This window comes from Barbus barbus (genome assembly GCF_936440315.1).
Source record: "Barbus barbus genome assembly, chromosome: 44".
NCBI classification, from domain to species: Eukaryota; Metazoa; Chordata; class Actinopteri; order Cypriniformes; family Cyprinidae; genus Barbus; species Barbus barbus.
In genome coordinates, this window is record NC_136722.1 from 14,582,730 (window position 1) to 14,603,539 (window position 20,810).

General features: G+C 35.4%; 1 protein-coding gene across 1 annotated transcript in view; it reads right to left on the minus strand.

Moving 5' to 3' along the window:
- The window catches only part of LOC306863040 (mitogen-activated protein kinase kinase kinase 3-like), an 88,562-nt gene that overhangs the window by 44,751 nt on the left and 23,001 nt on the right, over positions 1 to 20,810 (minus strand). Inside the window, exons 4-5 of the mRNA XM_079406196.1 lie at positions 10,343 to 10,458; positions 2,765 to 2,802 (exon numbers count right to left, since the gene is read on the minus strand). Coding sequence (XP_079262322.1) covers positions 2,765 to 2,802; positions 10,343 to 10,458 — 154 coding nt within the window. The remainder of the gene's footprint in view (positions 1 to 2,764; positions 2,803 to 10,342; positions 10,459 to 20,810) is intronic.

The following is a 20,810-nucleotide window of genomic DNA, read 5'->3' on the forward strand; positions in this document are numbered from 1 at the left end:
AAAGTAAAAGTCTTACTTTACTACTGTCATGTAGCCTATGTCTTTTTTTCTTTTTTTTTACTTTACTGCCAAACTGTCATTTGGATCAATGTATTGCATCATTGCATGGTGAAAAAATAACAAATAAAATAAAATATAAAAAAAAAAAAACATCCTCAACACTTTTACACTATTACTGTTTTTGAGGAAATGTTATCTTTAACAAACAAATTTTGACTTTAACAATTAGTGGTTTTTGTATCTTCAACTTAATGGCAGCTGATTGCTTCTTATCTAGAGAAGTTTATGGGAAATAATGACAACTAGAGACATCTGTGATGGGTGAAATCAAGCTTTTTTGCTGATCTGAGATCAACTGTATGTTGTTTAGCTGTCAGATCTTCTGATGAAGCTGTTTGTTAGGTTTTGAGCGATGGCTCTGTTTACACTGGCCGATCAGTGAGATAGTGATGGAAGAAAATCATAGCAGAAGACTGGAGAAATGGAGGATATAGAGTACGAGATGATTTTCCTTCCTCGGCACGCACAGATAAGCACCTCGGTTTGGCCACATCTCTCCACGCTTGGCATGGCATGCGGTGCTCTCCTCTTTCCTGTCTCGGTGTTGCAGTCGCTGCCAGAGGAAGACAGTTTTGAGTGTGTCCAACTAGGCTGGTCTGTTAACTAATGCCTGTTCTGATGAGTTTTTTATTACTGTGGGCGCAAGTGTGTTGATTTATAATGTGTGCTGTGAGATATGGAGTTATACGCATAAAAGTTTAATGCCAGTTACATTTTATGACTTTCTAATGTAACGCAATGAAAACAACTTTAATGGCTCTAGCAAAAAAAAATACAGTGATATTACTATGTTGTTGTGGAGATAGATCGAATAGACTTTGCTGTTCATACACTACTGTTCCAAAATTTGAAAACAATAACATTGTAGTATTGTTTTATAGATAGTATTCCCTTAAAGCAGCTGTTTTTTTATCTTAATATATTTTAAAATGTAATTTATTCCTGTGATACAAAGCTGAATTTTCACTAGCCATTACTCCAGTCTTCAAAGTCACATGATCCTTCAGAAATCATTATAATATGCTGATTATTTTTGTGGAAACTGATTTTTTTCAGACTTTTTGATGAATATGAATTTAAAAAGAACAGAGTTTATTTGACTTTCGGGCAATTTAATGCATTCTTCTTAAATAAAAGCATGAATTAATTTTTTTTTACTTTTGAACAGTAGCAGACTTTCTTATTAAACACCTTTTTTAAGCTGCATGTACATAAACCAGTGCACAATGCAATTTGCACAGTGGAAAAAAAAACTTTGCATATTCATGAGATGGAAGTCCCACCATCTGGCCAGGCTGGTTTATTAAGATTCACTCAAACAATAATATACAAACAGATTTTAATACTAATTTGTCCCTCATTTTAATTTTTGCTCTTGGTGAAGAAAAACTGTGCATGAGAGAAGGGATATATACAGAGTCCTGGCCAGTTAAGGAAATGCCAAGATGTTAAGCTTCCTTAAAAAAACTAAGTCCATTTAAGGCAAGTCAAGGGGGCCATGAGGGGATGCTGGGGGTTTACGGAAAACTCGAGAGAAAAAAAGTAAACATTGTAACCGGAACAAATAAAAAAAAAATACTTTGTGTAAGAAAAAAAAAAGCAACCAGATTGTATTTACAAGCATTTAGCTCTTCTTGTGAGTCTGGAATGATATTTATTGTGAAAAATGCTATACAAATAAATTTGAATGGAACTGAAAATGTTTTATAATAATAGGTGGACAAACAAGAGTCAAAAATGTAATTTTTGAATATGCTTTTATAATAAATGAATGGGTCTGATGTTAACTGCCTTTATATTTTATATATGTGGGAGTCCTTGAAATTATTATTTTTTTCAAGAGCAAAAAGACGTGACATGAAGGAGAATGGCTATTCTGACTGAAGGTGGAATGTCGTTTTCTATGGCCACCCAATTACTTCCATTGATTTATCCACTAGTGGTCCATCACCTCTTCCTCATACATCTCTGCTTAAAGCCGAAGCTGAACAGAAGATAGATAAACACAAAGATTTTGTGCCACAGCAGCCAATTAGAGCTGCAAAAGCAGCACACCCAGCTGCCTGTCACCTCAAATGCTGCACCAGCTTCCTGTGACATAACCCACCGTGGCATTTCACACAGACGGCGGACCTCTGGGAATCTTTAAGAGCAAAGTGTGACGCATCAGGGCTTCGTGGTACTGACTGACAATAAAGTGAATTCACTTTCTTCCTGTAAGCAAAGCTTCGTCAGTGTCATACATTATTCCTATGCAGAAACACTAGCTTGATATGAGGGAAAATACCGGCTTTTTATGAGTACAAGTTTGCTAAAACACATATGGATATATTTTGCAAAGACTCACGTGTTGGCATTTGCCAGACTTGAGATGGGAAAAATGACATGTTCTGTGTGTGGGAGTATGGATGACCTACAGGACATTGAAAATTAATATTGGGTGTGCCATTAAGCTCAAATACTTGGCTTAACCCCCTCTTTCCTCAGTCTCCGTCTGCCAAACGGTACCAGAGTGTGTGTGAAACGCTGCGTCTAAATGTCAAAATACTTTTAAAGGAACATTCCGGTTCTTTTGGGCAGCTTGGCATATTTTCCGTTCTTCTCTGTGCCGAGAGATCTTAGAAATGGCGTAACAGGAGATGGGATAAGACAAGAGGAATGTGATCTGGACAGGACAGAGAGCTGCAAAAATAATGAGACTCACCGTTTCTCTCGCTCATGCTCCAGCTTCACCCGTAAATCCTGAGAGAAGAAAACAAGAAAATCAAATCAATTCATTCGGCGGATCAAATACACAAATGACTTCTGATAATCTGTTCTTCTATGCAAACTATAAGTAACAAGAAAATTGCATTCAGAAACATCACAGGACATGTGTAGTATATTCATTTAAAAATAGACGTTTAGAAGTATATACAATGAAGAAAGAAACTTACTTGACAAGTGGTTGGTAACTTTATAACAAACTTCAACTACTACTGTAAGAATTCTAGACATGTCATGAATATGTGATTCTGATTATTCTGAATATGTGATATTGTTTTTCTTGGATATTTAAAGTTTTTTTTCTTCTTCAGTACTTATATTCTTTGTATTAAACCACTAAAACCATAACAAAGAACACATTAATTTAAAATATTATTTTGTATTTTTTATTAGAAATAATGCAATAAACATTTGTATTCAAAATACAAAATACATTTGTATTTTGTATACTACCAAAACGAAAATCTAAAAAGAAAATTTTAAAAAATTATATTATAAAATATTATATATTATTTCAATAATTTTTTTAAAATTACAATAATGTTTTAATAAGAATTATGCAAATACACTTGTATCTTGTAAACAAAACCAAAATGACAATATGCTCTGGGTGTGTGTTCACGGTGTGTGTGTGTGTTCACTTTAGATGGGTTAAATGCAGAGCACGAATTCCGAGTATGGGTCACCATACTTGGCCACATGTCAAGTTCACTTTTTCACTTTCACTTATAAAAATATATAGAAAAATGCAGCTTTGTAGCAATAGTCAACAATACATTGTATGGGTCAAAATTATTTTTCTTTTTAATGATTTAATGACTTTTCTTTTATGCCAAAAAACAATAGGATATTAAGTAAAGATCATGTTCCATGAAGATATTTTGTAAATTTCCTACCGTAAATACATCAAAACCTAATTTTTGATTAGTAATATGCATTGCTAAGAACTTCATTTGGACAACTTTAAAGGCGATTCTCTCAATATTTAGATTTTTTTGCACCTTCAGATTCCAGATTTTTAAATAGTTGTATCTCGGCCACATATTGTCCTATCCAAACCATACATCAATGGAAAGCTTATTTATTTAGCTTTCAGAAGATGTATAAATCTCCATTTCCAAAAATTGACCCTTATGACTGGTTTTGTGGTCCAGGGTCACATATTTATGTTGTTGCTTGTTATATCATTTAGCAAATACCACAAACCAGCCATGCATTAAACATATTCTCACATTCAGTCTAGGTCTACTAACCTCAAATGCATGTCTGAAATTTGCACTTACTTTGCAAAAACCGCCATTAAATATATATTACAAATATGTTCCTGTGTCCTGAGGTACTCGTTTATATATCTGAAGTACACTCGCATTGCTTTCTTCCTGTCTTTCTGTCTTCAGTGCTTCACACAGTTGAGTTTATCCAGTCCTACAACTGCAGTGCTCGAGACCTAAAAGCATGTATGGCATGTACATAATAACAGGATGAGGCTTCTCCTCTCGAGTGGGTGGTCACGGTGAAACCTTGTATTTTTGTAAACCTTGCAATTATCAAATATTTTTTGCAATGAGTTTATACCTGAGGCAGAGATACTGAAAGACTTGGGTAACACTTTACTTAAAGCCTATACGCATAATGCATTATAGAGGGTGTTTTAAGGGTAAAATGCATTAGAATTATTCATTATGTGCAATGTAATACATTATATCATGTCGTATAATGCATGATGCTTTTACAAAGTATAATGCTTTTATAATGCTACTTTTATGCATATTAAACCACTGTATGTCCAAAACAAGCACATACGAAGGAAACAATTGGTTTATTGCTTGCTTTTTACTTAGTTTAGTTTTTTTTTTAATTATGGCAATAAATATTTTAGCAGTCAGGAATAATGTTTTTTAAAGCAAAAGTTTAGATGCAACCTACATTACAATTATTTGAAAATCTGTTAATAAATTAATCAAAAATATTTTATACTTCTCAAAATTATTTGTTTGTTAAAAAGTGAATCAAAGACAGAGGTAGGCAGAGAGAGAAATTTACTGACAATATAAGTGTCAAAATTCTAGGTCAGCGGTCGCATAAAAAAACAAAAAAAAGTAATTTGCTAAAAAACAACAACAACAAAAAAACATTTACATATTATTCAAAATGTTTCCATAATACCTGGTCTACTGCATTTCCTTTAGGACTTATAGGAACAGTCAACATGGTAAGACGGTAAAAGATTATTTTAAAAACTATTAGAGCATCGCAACAAAAACAGATAAAAAAAAGATGATAGTGAGGAGAGAAACGAGAGATTCCCAGAATAATCATCTGTCTACTGTACATTTATTCAGTGCTCTTTTTCACATTGCAAGAGCAGAATAAAATGAAAAATGCTTGGTAAAACTGAAAGAGCTCTTGTCAAGTCAAGTCTGCTTTATTGTCAATTCTTCCACATGTACGGCACATACATACAGAGAATTGAAACTGCGTTACTCTCAGACCCTTGGTGCATACAGTTAACATTTAAAGCACTGACACACTGACACAGCTCTTGCAAAGTATTTTTGTCATATCAATGTCACATTAAAGTAGCAAGCATTACAATATTTTACTGACAGATACAAATACAGCATGATGGAAAATGTACCATCCGAGTGCCGGATAATGATTTGTAGCACAACTTCTGCTCTAACTTGTTTGTCATCGAAAAAAAAAAAAAAAACTGCCCCCAGTCTCCCATACTGTTCTGAAATCAACACTGCTCTGAATTTCACTGTTTGGTTGAAGCATTAACTGCACCATCTCCCCTGAGACAACACAGCGCCTTCCACCGCTGAATACTGTTTACACCGATACTGTTGACACTGTGACGTCATCTCCATTATGAATGCAGCAAGAGGCTGAAATAAGAAGTAATCTGCAAGTTTATGCGCTTCACGTGCGTCTTTGTTATGCATGTGTTTTAACCTGTCAAGACTCCCAAGGAGTTGCTAGGTTTTTTATTGGGAAAGTTGCTTCTGGCATTTTGTGTATGAGCGAAAAAATGAGAGGTGAATGTGTGAGAAAAAGAAACCAAGAGTGAGTCAGACGGAAACAAAAAAAGTGTGTGTGCAGGGCTCGCAAAATCCCTGGTAGCCCTTCGGGCAGGTACTCTTCAGATTTTGGTAGCCCGAAAATTTATTTCACTAGCCCAAATAAAATAAAGACCATAAATGTCAATCAACAACATTTTCAAAACACAAATATCAACGAATATCAAGGAAAGAGTTTTATTTGACTATTTACAAGGTATCTGCAGAATTCTTAAAAATCTATTTAAGGCAATTTGAAAATGTATTTCTTATACCATTTAATGTATTTAAAACTGTCTAAGGCCTTAAAAACTCTTCAATTTAGTTGTATCAAATTTAAGGACCCGTGGGAGCAATGTTTCCTCTAATTTTTTTTCTTGCTGAGCAAAACTTTTCTCTATTGGGCGGACATTTCGGGCACCTGAGCAAAAGCATTCTTTATACCAGACCTGTACAGCACGCACACAAAAAAGTGTGTAACTTTTAACTTTAATGTGCTATTTATATTCGATTTGACCCTTGATGTAACTAAATGATGTACATTTTAGGTTACCTGAGAAAACATTTTTACTCTACAATACACTGCCGTTCAAAAGTTTGGATCAATACATTTTTTTAAAGAAGTTTCTTATGCTCATCAAGGCTGTATCTATTTCATAAAAATTACTGAATATTATTTCACAAAATAATATTGTGAAATATTATTGCAATTTAAAATAATTGATCAATTTAATTCATTCCTGTGAAGCAAAGCAGTATTTTCAGTGTCACATGATCCTTTAGAAATCATTCTAATATGCTGATTTTTAATCAATGTTGGAAACAGTTGTACTGCTTTTTTATTTTTTATTATATTGTATTTTTTGGGGCCTGTGATATAAAAAAAAAAAAAAAAAGTTAAAAAGAACAGTGTTTAGTCAAAATAGAGATTTTGTGTTACAATATAAACTATTCAAAAGTTTGGGGTCAGAAATGTTTTTCTTTCTTTTTTAAAGATACTTTAAAAAAATGTAAAGAAAGTTAAATAAGCTTTATTCAGCAAGGATGTGTTAAATTGATAAAATAGATAGTAAAGGCTTATATTGTTAGAAAATATTTATATTTTGAATAAATACTGTTCTTTTAAACGTTTTATTAATCAAATAAATCAAAGAAAAAAGTAACACAGGTTCCAAAAAAATATTCAGTTTCAACACTGATAATAAATCTGCATATTACAATGATTTCTGAAGGATCATTGGACACTGAAGACTGGAGTAATGATTGCTGAACACTCAGCTTTGATCACAGGGATAAATGCTATTTTATAGTATAGGTATTAAAATAGGAAACCAATATTAGAAACTGCAATAATATTTCACCATATCACTGTTTTTTTCTGTATTTCTGAAATTAATACAGCCTTGATGAGCAAGAGACTCAAAGTCAAAGACTCAAAAACAAGGTCAATTATTTATCAGGTTTATAATATAGCTCTAACATAATATATTATCAAAACAAACTATTTAAACTGATAGAATAGAATAGAATAGAATAGAATAGAATAGAATAGAATAGAACAGAATAGAAACTGAAGCAAAACTTAAGCTGAGATCTGCAAGTTAAATATAAAAAAAAAACCGTGAACATGAATTCTTCTATAGCTGTCTAAACATCGTGATGAAGTACAGTTTGTACAATACACTTGTGTGTAACGGTTTCAGAGTTTTGTTACCGTTCTTTGCCCATCCTCCGTTATTTCCAGCACTTAATCAAGCCACTCTTCTTTAATACATGAGGACGTTTTATGTCACGTCATTGCGTTGTCTCTCGTGTTGAGCCCTGGTGTGTACAGTTGTGGTCAGAATTATTGAAACCCTTGGTAAATATGATCAAAGAAGACTGTGAAAATTAACCTGCTTTGTTAATCCTTTTGATCTTTTATTTAAAAAATTCACAAAAAGCTAACCTTTCATTGGATAAGAATTTAAAATGGGGGGAAATATCATTATGAAATAAATGTTTTTCTCTGATACACATTGGTCACAATTAACGACACCTTTTTATTCAATACTTTTTGAAACCTCCATTTGCCAGTTTAACAGCTCTAAATCTTCTCCTATAATGCCTGAAGAGGTTAGAGAACACCTGACAAGAGATCAGAGACCATTCCTTCATCCAGAATCACTCCAGATCCTTTAGATTCACAGCTCCATGTTGGTGCTTCTTCTCTTCAGTTCACCTCACTCATTTTCTACAGGGTTCAGTCAGAGAACTGGAATGGCCAGCAGAAGCTTGGTTTTGTGCCCAGTGACCCATTTTTGTGTTGTTTTTGAGGTTTGTGTTTGGATTATTGTACGGTTGGAAGATCCAAACATGGCCCATTATAAGATTTCTAATAGAATCAGTCACTTATTGATTTTTTATCTGTTGGTATTTGATAGAATCCATGATGCCATGCGTCTGAACAAGATGTCCAGGACCTCCAGCACAAATATAGGCCCACAACATCACAAATACAGCAGTATATTTCATTGTACACATGGAGTACTTTTTATCCCTGTGTTCACCAAACCCATCTTGAGTGTTTGCGGCTAAAAAGCTCATTTTTTAGTTTCATCTGACCATAGAAGCCAGTCCCATTTGAAGTGCCAGTCGTGTCTGATAACTGAATATGCTGGAGATTGTTTTTGGACGAGTGAGGAGAATTTTTCTTGAAATCCTCCCAAACAACATGTGGTGATGTAGGGGCTGTTTGACAAATTTTTTTTAAGGTTTTCTGACCCCGAGACTCAACTATTTTCTGCAATTCTCCAGCTGTGATCCTTGAAGAGTCTTTAGCCACTCAAACGCTCCTTCTCACCGTGCATTAGGACGATATAGACACACGTCCTCTTCCAGGCAGTTTCATTACATTTTCTATTGATTGGAAATTCTTAATTATTGCCCTGATGGTAGAAATGGGGATTTTCACTGCTCTAGCTCTTTTCTTAAAGCCACTTCACTAATTTGTGAAGCTCAATTATCTTTTGCTGCACATCAGAAATATATTCTTTGTTTTTTCTCATTGTGATGGATGATTAAGGGAATTTGGGCTTTGTTTTCCCTCCTATTTATATTTCTGTGAAACAGGAAGCCATGGCTGGATAATTTCATGTTCATAATCACCCTGGAGTGCTCAAAATTGTGAATATGAATGGGAGTATACTTCAGAGATATTTTACTCTTAAGAATTTCTAGGGGTGCAATAATTGTGTCCAACGTGTGTTTGAGAAAAACATTTATTTCATATTGATATTTCCCCCCATTTTAAATTCTTATTATCCAATGAAAGGTTAGCTTTTTGTGAATTTTTTAAATAAAAGATCAAAAGGATTAACAAAGCAGGTTAATTTTCACAGTCTTCTTTGATCAGATTTACCAAGGGTTTCAATAATTCTGACCACAACTGTATGTGTGTGTGTGTATACAGAGTGCATGCCAGCTATTTATCTTGAGGTCTGACTGGTGTCCGGTGTGGAGTGACAGCATTGTAATGAGAATTCAGGCAATTAAAGAAAACTACAAGGATACTGGTGTTTTATGCTGTACAGTACATAGGGAGTGGATGTTAAATGTTACAAGTAGTGCCTCTCTCAGCTGTATCCTGTTTAAAACTGTTTCTTATAATGCAGCTCGGGCTGGGATTCTATCAGGTCAGGTTGAAGTTTACCTCAAAAGTCTAGTGAGCAATGCGGTACAAGTGCTATTATAAGTTTTTACATTGTTGTTTTCTGAATTTCTGCTTTGCAGTTCATTATTATAATATATATATATATATATATATATATATATATATATATATATAAATAATTTATAATCATTAATAAATTACTAAAGCAATTGGGCAATAAAATACATTAATAATAAATCAGATTATTATATAATAAATATCATATTTTATATATTTTTTTATTTATTTAGCTTTGTAGTTTATTATCAGAAAATAAAATAAATAAAACAATGAACAAAATAAAATAAAATTATACATGTACACACACACACACACACATACATACATACATACATATATACATATATATATATATATATATATATATATTTTAGTTTACTATAATAATCTTTTTTATAACATTATTATAGCAATAGATTGTTTATTAATTTATTTAGCTTTGCAGTTCAGTAATATACAATATATATAAATGGATGAATGAATGGACATCTTTGGCAAATACGTCACAACTCAGCTGTTTTGTTGAGTGTCTTGCTGTATTGTCGTACTTGTAAGAAAGTTAAGTTAACATTAATTCCAGTTTTAAAAACTGCATTTTGTCCTTTGTTCTACTAAATTATTAAAGATACTTAAAGACTGATTAGTCAATGAATCATTCAGACAACCTTCTGAATACTTGCTTTTGAAAACACAGCCTTGCACATGCCTAGCTGCTGCTGAGTGGTGCACAGTGGGTAATTACCTGTCTGTAGGACGGGGTTCTGCTCTTGGGCTTGTTGCTGTTGTTGCTGTTGAGCTGGTAACAGAAGCGTAAAGCTGCCAGGTCCTCCATTATGGAGGTGAGTGCGTCTTCATCATCTGGAAGAAACAAAAGACAAGTTTCTGCTAGGGTGTTCTGGGTGTTTTTTGCACATTTCTATGCAGTTGCTAAGGTATCTTTGACATATTTTTAGCTGGTTCAACGGTGTTCTAGTTGTTTGTTCACTGGTCCATGTCAACACAGTCCACCCTCAAGCTAAATGATATTGTGGTCTCAAGACTCGGGTTCCTCCTTAAAGGGATAGTTCAGCCAAAAATGAAAATTCTGTCATTAATTACTCACCCTCACATCATTCCAAACCTGTAAGACCTTCGTTCATCTAAGGAACACAAATTAAGCTATTTTTTATGAAATCCGGGAGCTCTCTGACCCTGCATAGACAGCAACGTAACTACCACGTACAGGACATCGCTAAAATATGTTACATTAGTGGTTCAACCTTAATTTTATGAAGTTACGAGAATACTTTTTTGTGTGCAATAAAAACAAAAATAATGACTTTGTTAAACAATTTCTTCTTTTCTTTATCAGTGTTTGACAAGTGTTCACAAGAGTACCATGATGCACGCGTTTGCATTTTCATTTCAACAAAAATATCTTAATTTGTGTTCTAAAGACAAATGAAGGTCTTACAGGTTTGGAATGACATGAAGGTGAGTAATTAATAACAATTTTTATTTTTGGGTGAACTGTCCCTTTAAATGTACTGTAAGTCTAAGGCCCTGTTTACACTAGTTCGTTTTCGTTTTAAAACGCAATACTTTTACTATGGTTACGCCTATCATTTACACTACTCCGGCGTTTTCAAGGTCGAAAACAGAGACTTTTGAAAACGCTGCAGACCCCATTTTAGTGTGAAAACTCCGGGTTGCGTTTCAGTGTAAACGGACCGAACCGGAGACTTTTGAAAACGATGGCATGGCTGCACACATTCGCACTGCGTATCCTTGACGACCGTGTAAACAATAACATCATCCTCATTATTGTACCCATAGATATGTATGGGTAGATTCCCCGTTCGACCGCTCCAAGCATGCAGACGCGTCCGCCATCTAAATAATAGGGAACTACCTGTACATATCTATGGCTGTACCTGCAGGAATGGTCACGTGACATGCATTTTCGGTTGTGTAGTGTAGACGGAGATCGTTTCTGAAACACAGTGGAAACGTTGATCTTTTCATTCAAAAATGCTGTTTTGAAATGCAACCGCACTTTTTCAAATGACTAAGTATGAACAAAAATATTGATGCTTGCCTTAAAAAACAGCACTAAAATATGATTTAAATAGAATGTTGCTTGATAAGATTCACTTACAATTCAGAAAATCTTCTTAACACCACGTTCACAAGTTCTAGGAAAGTTGAAATCATCATCTATTTTAGAGCCAAATGCAAATAAGGTGTCTTTCACACACTCATCTCAAGCAGTTCTTGAGTTTTGAACGACTATAATAGAAAGGTCCTGTTTGGATCCTATTCTCATTCATATCTGTCATTTCATTTGAATACCAAGATGTCATTCAAAACAGCAGAACTACACTCGATGCTCACACAGTGCCACTTACCATGTAGCGCAAAAACCGACCCACTGTTTCCTTTTGAGATTCTATTGGGGGTTTTCCATAACTGCAGACACAGACACACCCCTGACATATTTCCATAATAGTGCAGAAGTGCTCCTCTTTCTGTAGTGTGGCCAATGATGTAAACCAACAGGCCACAGAGAGAGAGCGAGCACACAGGAACGGACATGTGGCCAGACACAAGGGATCACTTTATATTAGCACTAAAGGTTTGGTCCCATTGACGGGCTTGTTCTGCTCCGATATATTAAACTCTCAGCATGACAAGCGCAGCGTTTGTGTGAGAGAGAATTTTAATAATGCAACATACACTAAACAAGATTACAGCAAGTCTGAGCTTCAAAGAGCCACTCAACTGAAAAAGCACTGAATCAACCAAGAAATTTGGAAAACAAAGAGGTTTTGTTTTAACATGCCCTTTGCAAAGCAAAAGCTAACAGGCTTTCTTTTTTACCCCAACAATAACGGGAAACTTTTATTACAGTACGTCGGATAATAGCCTCAAAGCTTTATCAGAAGAACAGGGGAAGGTTTTTGAAAGAACGTATTGAAGCAGCTCATGTGTGTCTTGAATTCATAACGGGATCACATGAAGAACGTCTGCAGCAAGAAAAACACAAGAACACCAGAGGCAGCCTGCAAAACGTTAAAACAGTCCACAAACTCAGCCATCATCGAAAGGGAAATGGGGAGCAATCATGCAAATGAGCGTGTCAGACATTAACATATCAAGGGGCCCTAATGGGGCCAATTAAGCATGTCTTGTAATTACAGTCTGAGTGGAAGGTCATTCACCTCTGCTATCATGGGGAGGAGATAGTGGGAAAGAGATGAGAGCTCTTGTTAATCTCAGGTGCCTATGTGCCGATTTATTTGCTCTATTTATCCACAGATTTTAGAAATGAAGCCTTTTAAATTTGGTAAGTCTGTTTGCATTTATCCTACAATATGATGTAGAATTAGTCTTTGCCTAAATGGTTTTAAGGCCCATTCACACCATGAATTATAATAATAACTACATTAGTGTCCACACCAGCGCATTATAGGTCTGTCACTTTGAATGCTCAAACTCTTTAGAGCAGGATGGATTCTGATTGGCTGGAAAAAAGCATCCTGAAAGTGATTCCAACAATATTGTTCCTCTGTGTTATCAGTTTTCACAAGTTGAAATGATTCTTTAAGGTCTTAATGAAAAGTCTATAACATACTTTGGTTAAAATTTCTCAATGGTAGTGTAAAAAACACCTTCTTTACCCTGTCAAAATCAGCTCTGTTTTCAGCACGATGTTATAGCCAATGTTGCTTTAAATGTTAGTGAGCTCTGCTGACTCCGCCCCTCTCTTCAGTGGCGTGACGAGCAGACCATAGATATGTGTAGATTATAGAACTAGCGCATTATTAGGAAAGGCGATTTGCAAAGATTCATAAAAACCCTGTACATAAAGCTGGATCACGAATGATTCAGGCGAACATAGACGCATTTAGGCAGATCGGGGATCGCCGCATTCCCTTCAAAATGAAAGTAACGTTAATCCTCTGTGTCTTCAGCGGCTCAGATCTCGGGAGTAAATGACGACTGCTATATTCATTATTACATCCAACAACAAAACATCTCAATCTGAAACGTTCTTGTCTTCCCCTGCACCGGATGCGAACAGCTCTCATCTCACTCAGGGCGGGTCTAAGGTAACACGGCCTTACCTATCAACTATCGTGGGGGGTGGGGGGGCTTTACAGAACTTCGTCATTCTGACAGGGCTCTCAGAACAGCCTGATTTGAGAAAGGGAATTTTAAAGTAGGGATTTAAAAAAAACACTGGGTGGATTTTTTGTATTATAGGATGGATGTGTACGCACACTTCCAACACACATTTATGTTCAAACAACTTGTAAAGTGAATTTTGCATCCGATGACCCCTTTAAAATTATTGTGGACTATTTATTTCTCTTTTTGTATTTAAAATTATTTTTAAAACTATACATTTCCAGTTATCGTCCTTGGCATAACAGGCCTTAACTCAACAGACATCATGTCATTCTTAATCATAGTAATTGATCTTTATTAAAAAGGTAAGTGCCAAGGGTGCCAGGACTGGTGGTGCATTTACAAAACATACAGATCTGCTTTTACAACCACTATGATGAACAAATCATCAAAAACTAGCTAGTTTCAACTTAAAGGGATAGTTCACCTTCAGTTGACGGTCCTCATTGATTTTTTTTTTTTTTTTTTTACATACTATGGAAGTCAATGGGGACCAGCAACTGAAGGTGAACTATCCCTTTAAAGGTTATATTTGCAGCCCATTTTACTGCCATACTGTGACAGTTAAATAGGATGTGTGATGAGAAAAAAAAGACTTCATTGATTTTTAAATGTGGGTGTTTTATACCATACTGCAGTCAGACTGAATGGGAGTTTGTTTTGCATCCAAAAAAGGAAATTCTGTCATCATTTACTAATGCTGCTCCAAACCACTGATCTATAATAGAGATATATTATTCATTATATATAGATCAGTGTTCCAAACCTGTATGAGCTTCTTATACTGAACACAATAGATGATATTTTGAAAAATGCAAATAACTGAACAGTTTTTAGTCTCCACTGACTTCCATACTATTTTTTCCATTTCTTCGAAATATCTCGTTTTATATTCAGCAGAAGAAAGAAGCTCATATAGGTTTGGAACAACATGAGAGTAAAGTTTATTTTTTGGGTGAACTATCCATTTATACCAATGAATATACAGTAGCTATTTGACTATTGGTTAACATCATCTAATAGCCCGCAAAGACTATGTGATGTCAGCAGAAAAAGAATGTTGTTTAAGAGAAGGATTAATTATTTTTATTGTAAAATGATTAATTTTAAGAAATTAAGCATTAATAATGATAGAAGGTTCTGTCATTCAGAAACATGGCTTTTCATATCACTGCTATGCTGATGACACTCAACTCTACCTCTCATTCCATCCTGATGATCCGACGATAGCTACTCGCATCTCTGCGTGTCTAACAGACATTTCTTGCTGGATGATGGACCATCACCTTCAACTTAACCTAGCTAAGACAGAACTGCTTGTAATTTCAGCTAACCCATCGCTTCATCACAATCTCAGCTTCCAGTTAGGCTCATCTACCATAACTCCTTCAAAAACAGCCAGAAACCTTGGAGTTGTGATTGATGATAAGCTGAATTTCTCAGACCACATTGTTAAAACTGCCCGGTCCTGCAGATTTGCATTATATAATATTAAGAAGATCAGGCCCTTTCTCTCGGAACATGCAACACAACTCCTTGTTCAGGCTCTTGTTCTGTCCAGACTTGACTATTGCAATGCTCTCTTGGCAGGTCTTCCAACCAATTCTATTAAACCTCTACAATTAATCCAAAATGCCGCTGCAAGATTAATCTTTAATGAGCCGAAAAGAACGCACGTCACGCCTCTGTTCATCAATTTGCACTGGCTACCAATAGCTGCTCGCATTAAATTCAAGGCATTAATGTTTGCCTACAGAACCACCACTGGCTCTGCACCCCTTTACCTAAATTCTTTACTTCAGACTTATGTGCCCTCTAGAAGCTTGCGTTCTTCAAGTGAACAACGAATTATTGTACCATCCCAAAGACACAGAAAAACACTTTCAAGGACTTTTTCATTAACTGTTCCCATCTGGTGGAATGACCTGCCCAACTCGATCCGAGCAGCCGAATCCTTACCCATCTTCAAGAAACGGCTAAAAACTCATCTGTTTCATCTTTACTTGACCCTCTAACTCTAGCACTATCTATTCTAATTGTATTTTATCTATGTCTTTTTATTAAAAATAACAATAATAATAATAATTATCTGTACTGCGTTAGGCTAACCAAGACTTGTAATAGCACTTGCACGTTGTTGCTCTTTTGTTGGTTTTGATTGCTTCTTATGTCCTCATTTGTAAGTCGCTTTGGATAAAATCGTCTGCTAAATGACTAAATAAATAAATAAATAAATAAATAAATAATGCTAATAAAGTGCATTTTGATTATGTCAATGAACACAAAAGAAGAATTGATAAGAGGAAATCAAGCTGAAAAAAAGTGACAAACAGAGAGAAAAACAGCATGAGTTCTTTGGACCACTTCTATGATACTTTAATGGTCTTTTTATAATTTTTTGGAGCCATTTATTTTTAGTGCATGAAGAACAGCACTCTGAACATTCTAAATCTTTTTTATTTCTGGCCAAACTATTCCATTAAACATGCTAACAACATTATTACTGGCTGGTGCTGGACCCAGATTTCAAGCAGTAAGGGTGGGACATGTGCAGCAAATGACAGCGTATTTGAGGGGTTTTATTGCATCCCAGGGGAGGCAGAGGGGCATTGTGGGGCAGAGGAGTGCTGGGCAAGGCAGAGGCGACGGCGATCTTTGATTCTGACACCAGCGTAAGTCTCACTCCGCAGCTGTTCTTCCACAGAGGCATCCACCATTAGACGGGGTTCAGAAAGGGTTCACAATAAACACACACACACACACACTTTCTTTCTCCATCTGACCCCATTTCTATTTTAATATTGCCTCACTAAAGTGCTTCAGCTTCTGCAAAACAACCTCAGAAAAATACTTTTCAGAAGCTATTGATCTTGAAACACCGATGGGGAAATTCACTAAACAGTTGGGCCAATTTTGCATACAATATTACGTTTTACCCACAATCCAATTTAAGGTAACACTTTACAATAAGATTCTATTTGTTAACATTAGTTAACATAAATGTTAGTTAACATAAATGCTGTTTTGAATGTTATTCTAATTCTATATTCTGACCAAAGGTTCTAAAAATATAAAAATACAATAAAATAAAATGTAATGCACAAATATAAATAAAATATATAAATATTAATAAATGTATTATGTGAATCTATAACAAATGCATCAAAGAATTTAGATGAAAAAGTGATGAGTGCATGATTTATTTATTTTCTATTTCTTTTTATTAGCCATGGCATATTCAGGAGGCGTATTTCATTCTTAGTGAATTTGCCCCATAATAATCCAACAATTTAACCCAAAGAGGCACTGTAGCACCTCTACCGACCCCTGTTAGTCATGAGAGACTGCTGCCTTCCCCTTTTCTGCCCACTGAGCACCTACAGAAGTGTCTTCAGTCGATATCTGCAGTGGTTAGAAACACCAAATCATGCGTAAATGTCAAACCCTCAGTGGCACAATACAAAACGGCATGCTCACTTCATTCAGTTCAGGGAAGAGTGATAAGCTAGCCTTCTGGCTTTGCTCAACCACACCTGCAGGTACAAAAGAAAAAACTAGCAATGTCTTTTTAAGAGTGAGGTCATTCTTCTGCATGTAGGCTATTTTTAGAGTATGATGCAAGTAACTTAAAACAGAAAGCATGAGCATAGTGGTGTTGAGGTAAGATAATAGTATGTGCCATTATGTTATAGTTTATTAATTATTTTATCTAATAATTTAATGGAACAAATATAACAAGAATGCCGAACACCTCCATTTGCTGCAAGCTTCAGATCTGGTGAGTCTGCCATCTGCAGAAGAAATGAGAAACTACACAAATGCAGTATTGAGAGTGTCAGTTTCATGTTGTACATGCAAAAAATTGCATAGAATAGAATAGAATGTACCCAAATAAATTTAAAGGGGTGGTTGATTGCGATTTCACTTTTTTCATTTTAAATAGTGTGTAATGTTGCTGTTGGCGCATTAACAGTATCTGCAAAGTTGCTGCGCTGAAAGTTCAACGTAAGCAGAGATATCTTTTAAAAATCAGGAAGTTTAATGCCTACAAAAACGACTCAAATGGGAGTACAACGAGATACTTCCCGGGTTTTATACGTAACAAACCCATAAATTTACATCAACCCTCCCTGCGGAACATGCAAAAAAGGAGGCAAGGCCATGTTCTGCGGCTTTGTCGAAGAGGAAGAGTTATAGTGGAGAGCTGTAGCCATGCCGTCGAAAGTGTGTTATTTTCACCCAGCTGTCAGGTCTTCTGTGTTCGGGCTTCCTACGGACGCTGTAGTTCATCAACAATGGTTAAAATTTATGTTTGATTATGTTCCTGACAATTATAATCGTAACTTAGCTCTCTGTGCTGCACATTTTACGGAAGACAGCTTCCAGAATCTACACGAGTTCAATGCTGGATTCAACCAGAAACTATTACTAAAACATGGAGCAGTTCCAACTTTAAAACCAGAGGCAGCAGTTGTTGGGCCACAACCTGTAAGTAAGATTTAATCATTTTAAATGTATTTGCATGTATAATTTCAGACGTAATGTTTTAGTTTTATCAAGGACGTAAACAAATGCCAACGCTGGCTTTAGTAGCCAGTTAGTTATGCTATTTCGTGTGTCTATGACAAACGCGTACAAAATTTTGGACCCGAATTTGTAATTATGTACTAATTTTGTAAATGTATTTTCCATGTATACTTTATGACGTAATTTTTCATGTAATTACTCAGTCATGTATTCAGTTATATTAAATGTTTAATCAGGAGAAAACCGTATCTCAAAAGCTAACAAACAGCAGTAGCATTTTCAAGTAACAGCGTATCGAAATTCTTTGAGAGAATAATAATAAAAAAAAAAATGTACCATTCAGAAACGTTTTGTAAGAGCCGTGTTTGCGGAGGTTCTGCTTGACGCTCTTCATTACCGCTTTCTGTGTCTGATTCTGACTCAAACTGATACGGCAATATTGACACCATTATTTACATTTGACCGGAGCATATGCAACTGTCGCCTGTAAAGGTAATGGGCGTGAAGTTTCCGGACAATGTGCAGTACGCAGTTTAGCCAATCACAACACACCAGCCCAACTAACCAATCAGAGCCCATTGCCTGTTTCTGAGGGAGTGGTTTCATAGAATCAGGAAGTCAACCGGTCGTTCAAATGACAGAGGAGAAAGCGGCTTACAATAAAGGTGAAATTTATGAAAAATAAGGCGTTTTTTAACAAACAAAACACGAAGACATGTTATATTGCACCCCATAAACACAATCAAGCAAAGAAAAAAGGCAGTAAACCACCCCTTTAAATCAAATTAAATTGTGGTGATTCTTAACCCTGAATAACTAAATCCTGGATTACATGTCACACTAATCATACATTATGCTGGGTTAATCAATAATCCTGGGTAGTCAGGGATCAAGATTTCATACTGTGTATGAGTTAACATTTTCATTAGCATATTTATGAGGTTAATAACACTGACAAATTCAGATCATAACCTGTTTTAATAACTGCTTAATGTGTGGAAATTCCACAAACAGAATCGTAATCAAATTGAACAGAAAACACTAGACTAGACTAGAATAAAATAGACTAGACTAGACTATAACAGAATAGAATTTTATACTTGCTTTTTATAGCTTTTTATAACTGAAATTGTTAACCCAAGGTCATTTTATACCCTGAAAAAGATTATCCTTGATTATCATGTTTATAATAAATAATAAAATATAATCTGAATAGAACATAACCAAAATAAATCGAATCTTAATTAAATTGCATAGAATCTAATCAAATAAAACAGAACGAAGAATGAATAGAATAGAATGAATAGAATCGTATCAAATCAAATAGTCTTGAATAGAACAACTGAACATAATGTGAATTTATCAAACAGAACTTTTACTGAACTGAATAGAATCTTCAAATAGAATTGTCACGAATAGAATGTAATTGACTAGAATGAAAGTTAACTGAACCAAATCTTTACTAAACTGAATAGAATCTTGAATAGAATGTACTAGAACAGAATGTAACTGAATCAAACAGAATCTTGATTAAACTGAATAGAATCTAGCCAAATAAAATGCAACAATATATCAGAAGCATAAAAACTCTGCTCGCACTTATGTGTTTGCGGTTTGAGCTTTTGTAACATCTGTAAACACTGTAAAGTGGTGCTCCGGCGGGAATGACGCAATTGTAAGAGGATCGTCGTCCCGTTATTACTTCATACTGATGTGAAGATAAGATGATTCACTGCGATTACACTATGGCAGTCTGGTGGAAATTATTGAGACTGGTTGAGTGACAATGCTTCCATTATATTTCTCAGAGAACACTGACTTGACATGATGACAGACGATCATGCCAAGAAGATGAAAAGGAACAAAAGTACAAACAAAGTTTAAAGGAAGTGAGCTAGAGAAAAGTGATGTGAGAATGTGATGTGAAAAGTGATACAACACAACCTAGAAGTGCAAATCAATGACACCACTCAATTCAAAGCCAGCCTCCCACAAACAGTGATGTATACACATATTTTGTACACACACTACAGACTAGGGATGCACGATATTATCGGACTGATATCGGAATCGGCCGATAATGGCTTTAAAATGTAAATATCAGCATCGGTCCGATATGAAAAATGATGCCAATTTGTCTTGCCGATAAGAGGGATATGTTAACTCACATGTGCTCAGGGTGTGCTAGCGATTAGATCACGGCAGCAGTGTGGCTCATTCTTGAAGCAAAGTTTTGTCTGAATGATGATTAGATTCATTCTTTTGGATTGCTGCATTTAATCTGTGAAAGCACCTACAGAATGAAGCGTTCAGTGTGTGATTAGGCGCGTTCAACTTGAAGCAGTGCTGTGCAGAATGATCACTGTATGACATCAAAGTACCACGAGAGCGATAAGAGAGCAGACGCAAATCGTTGTCGCGGTACTTTGATGTTATACAGTGATCATTCTGCACAGCGCTGCTTCAAGTCGAACGCGCCTAGACTAAACTGTAATAGCACGTGCAGTGGCAGC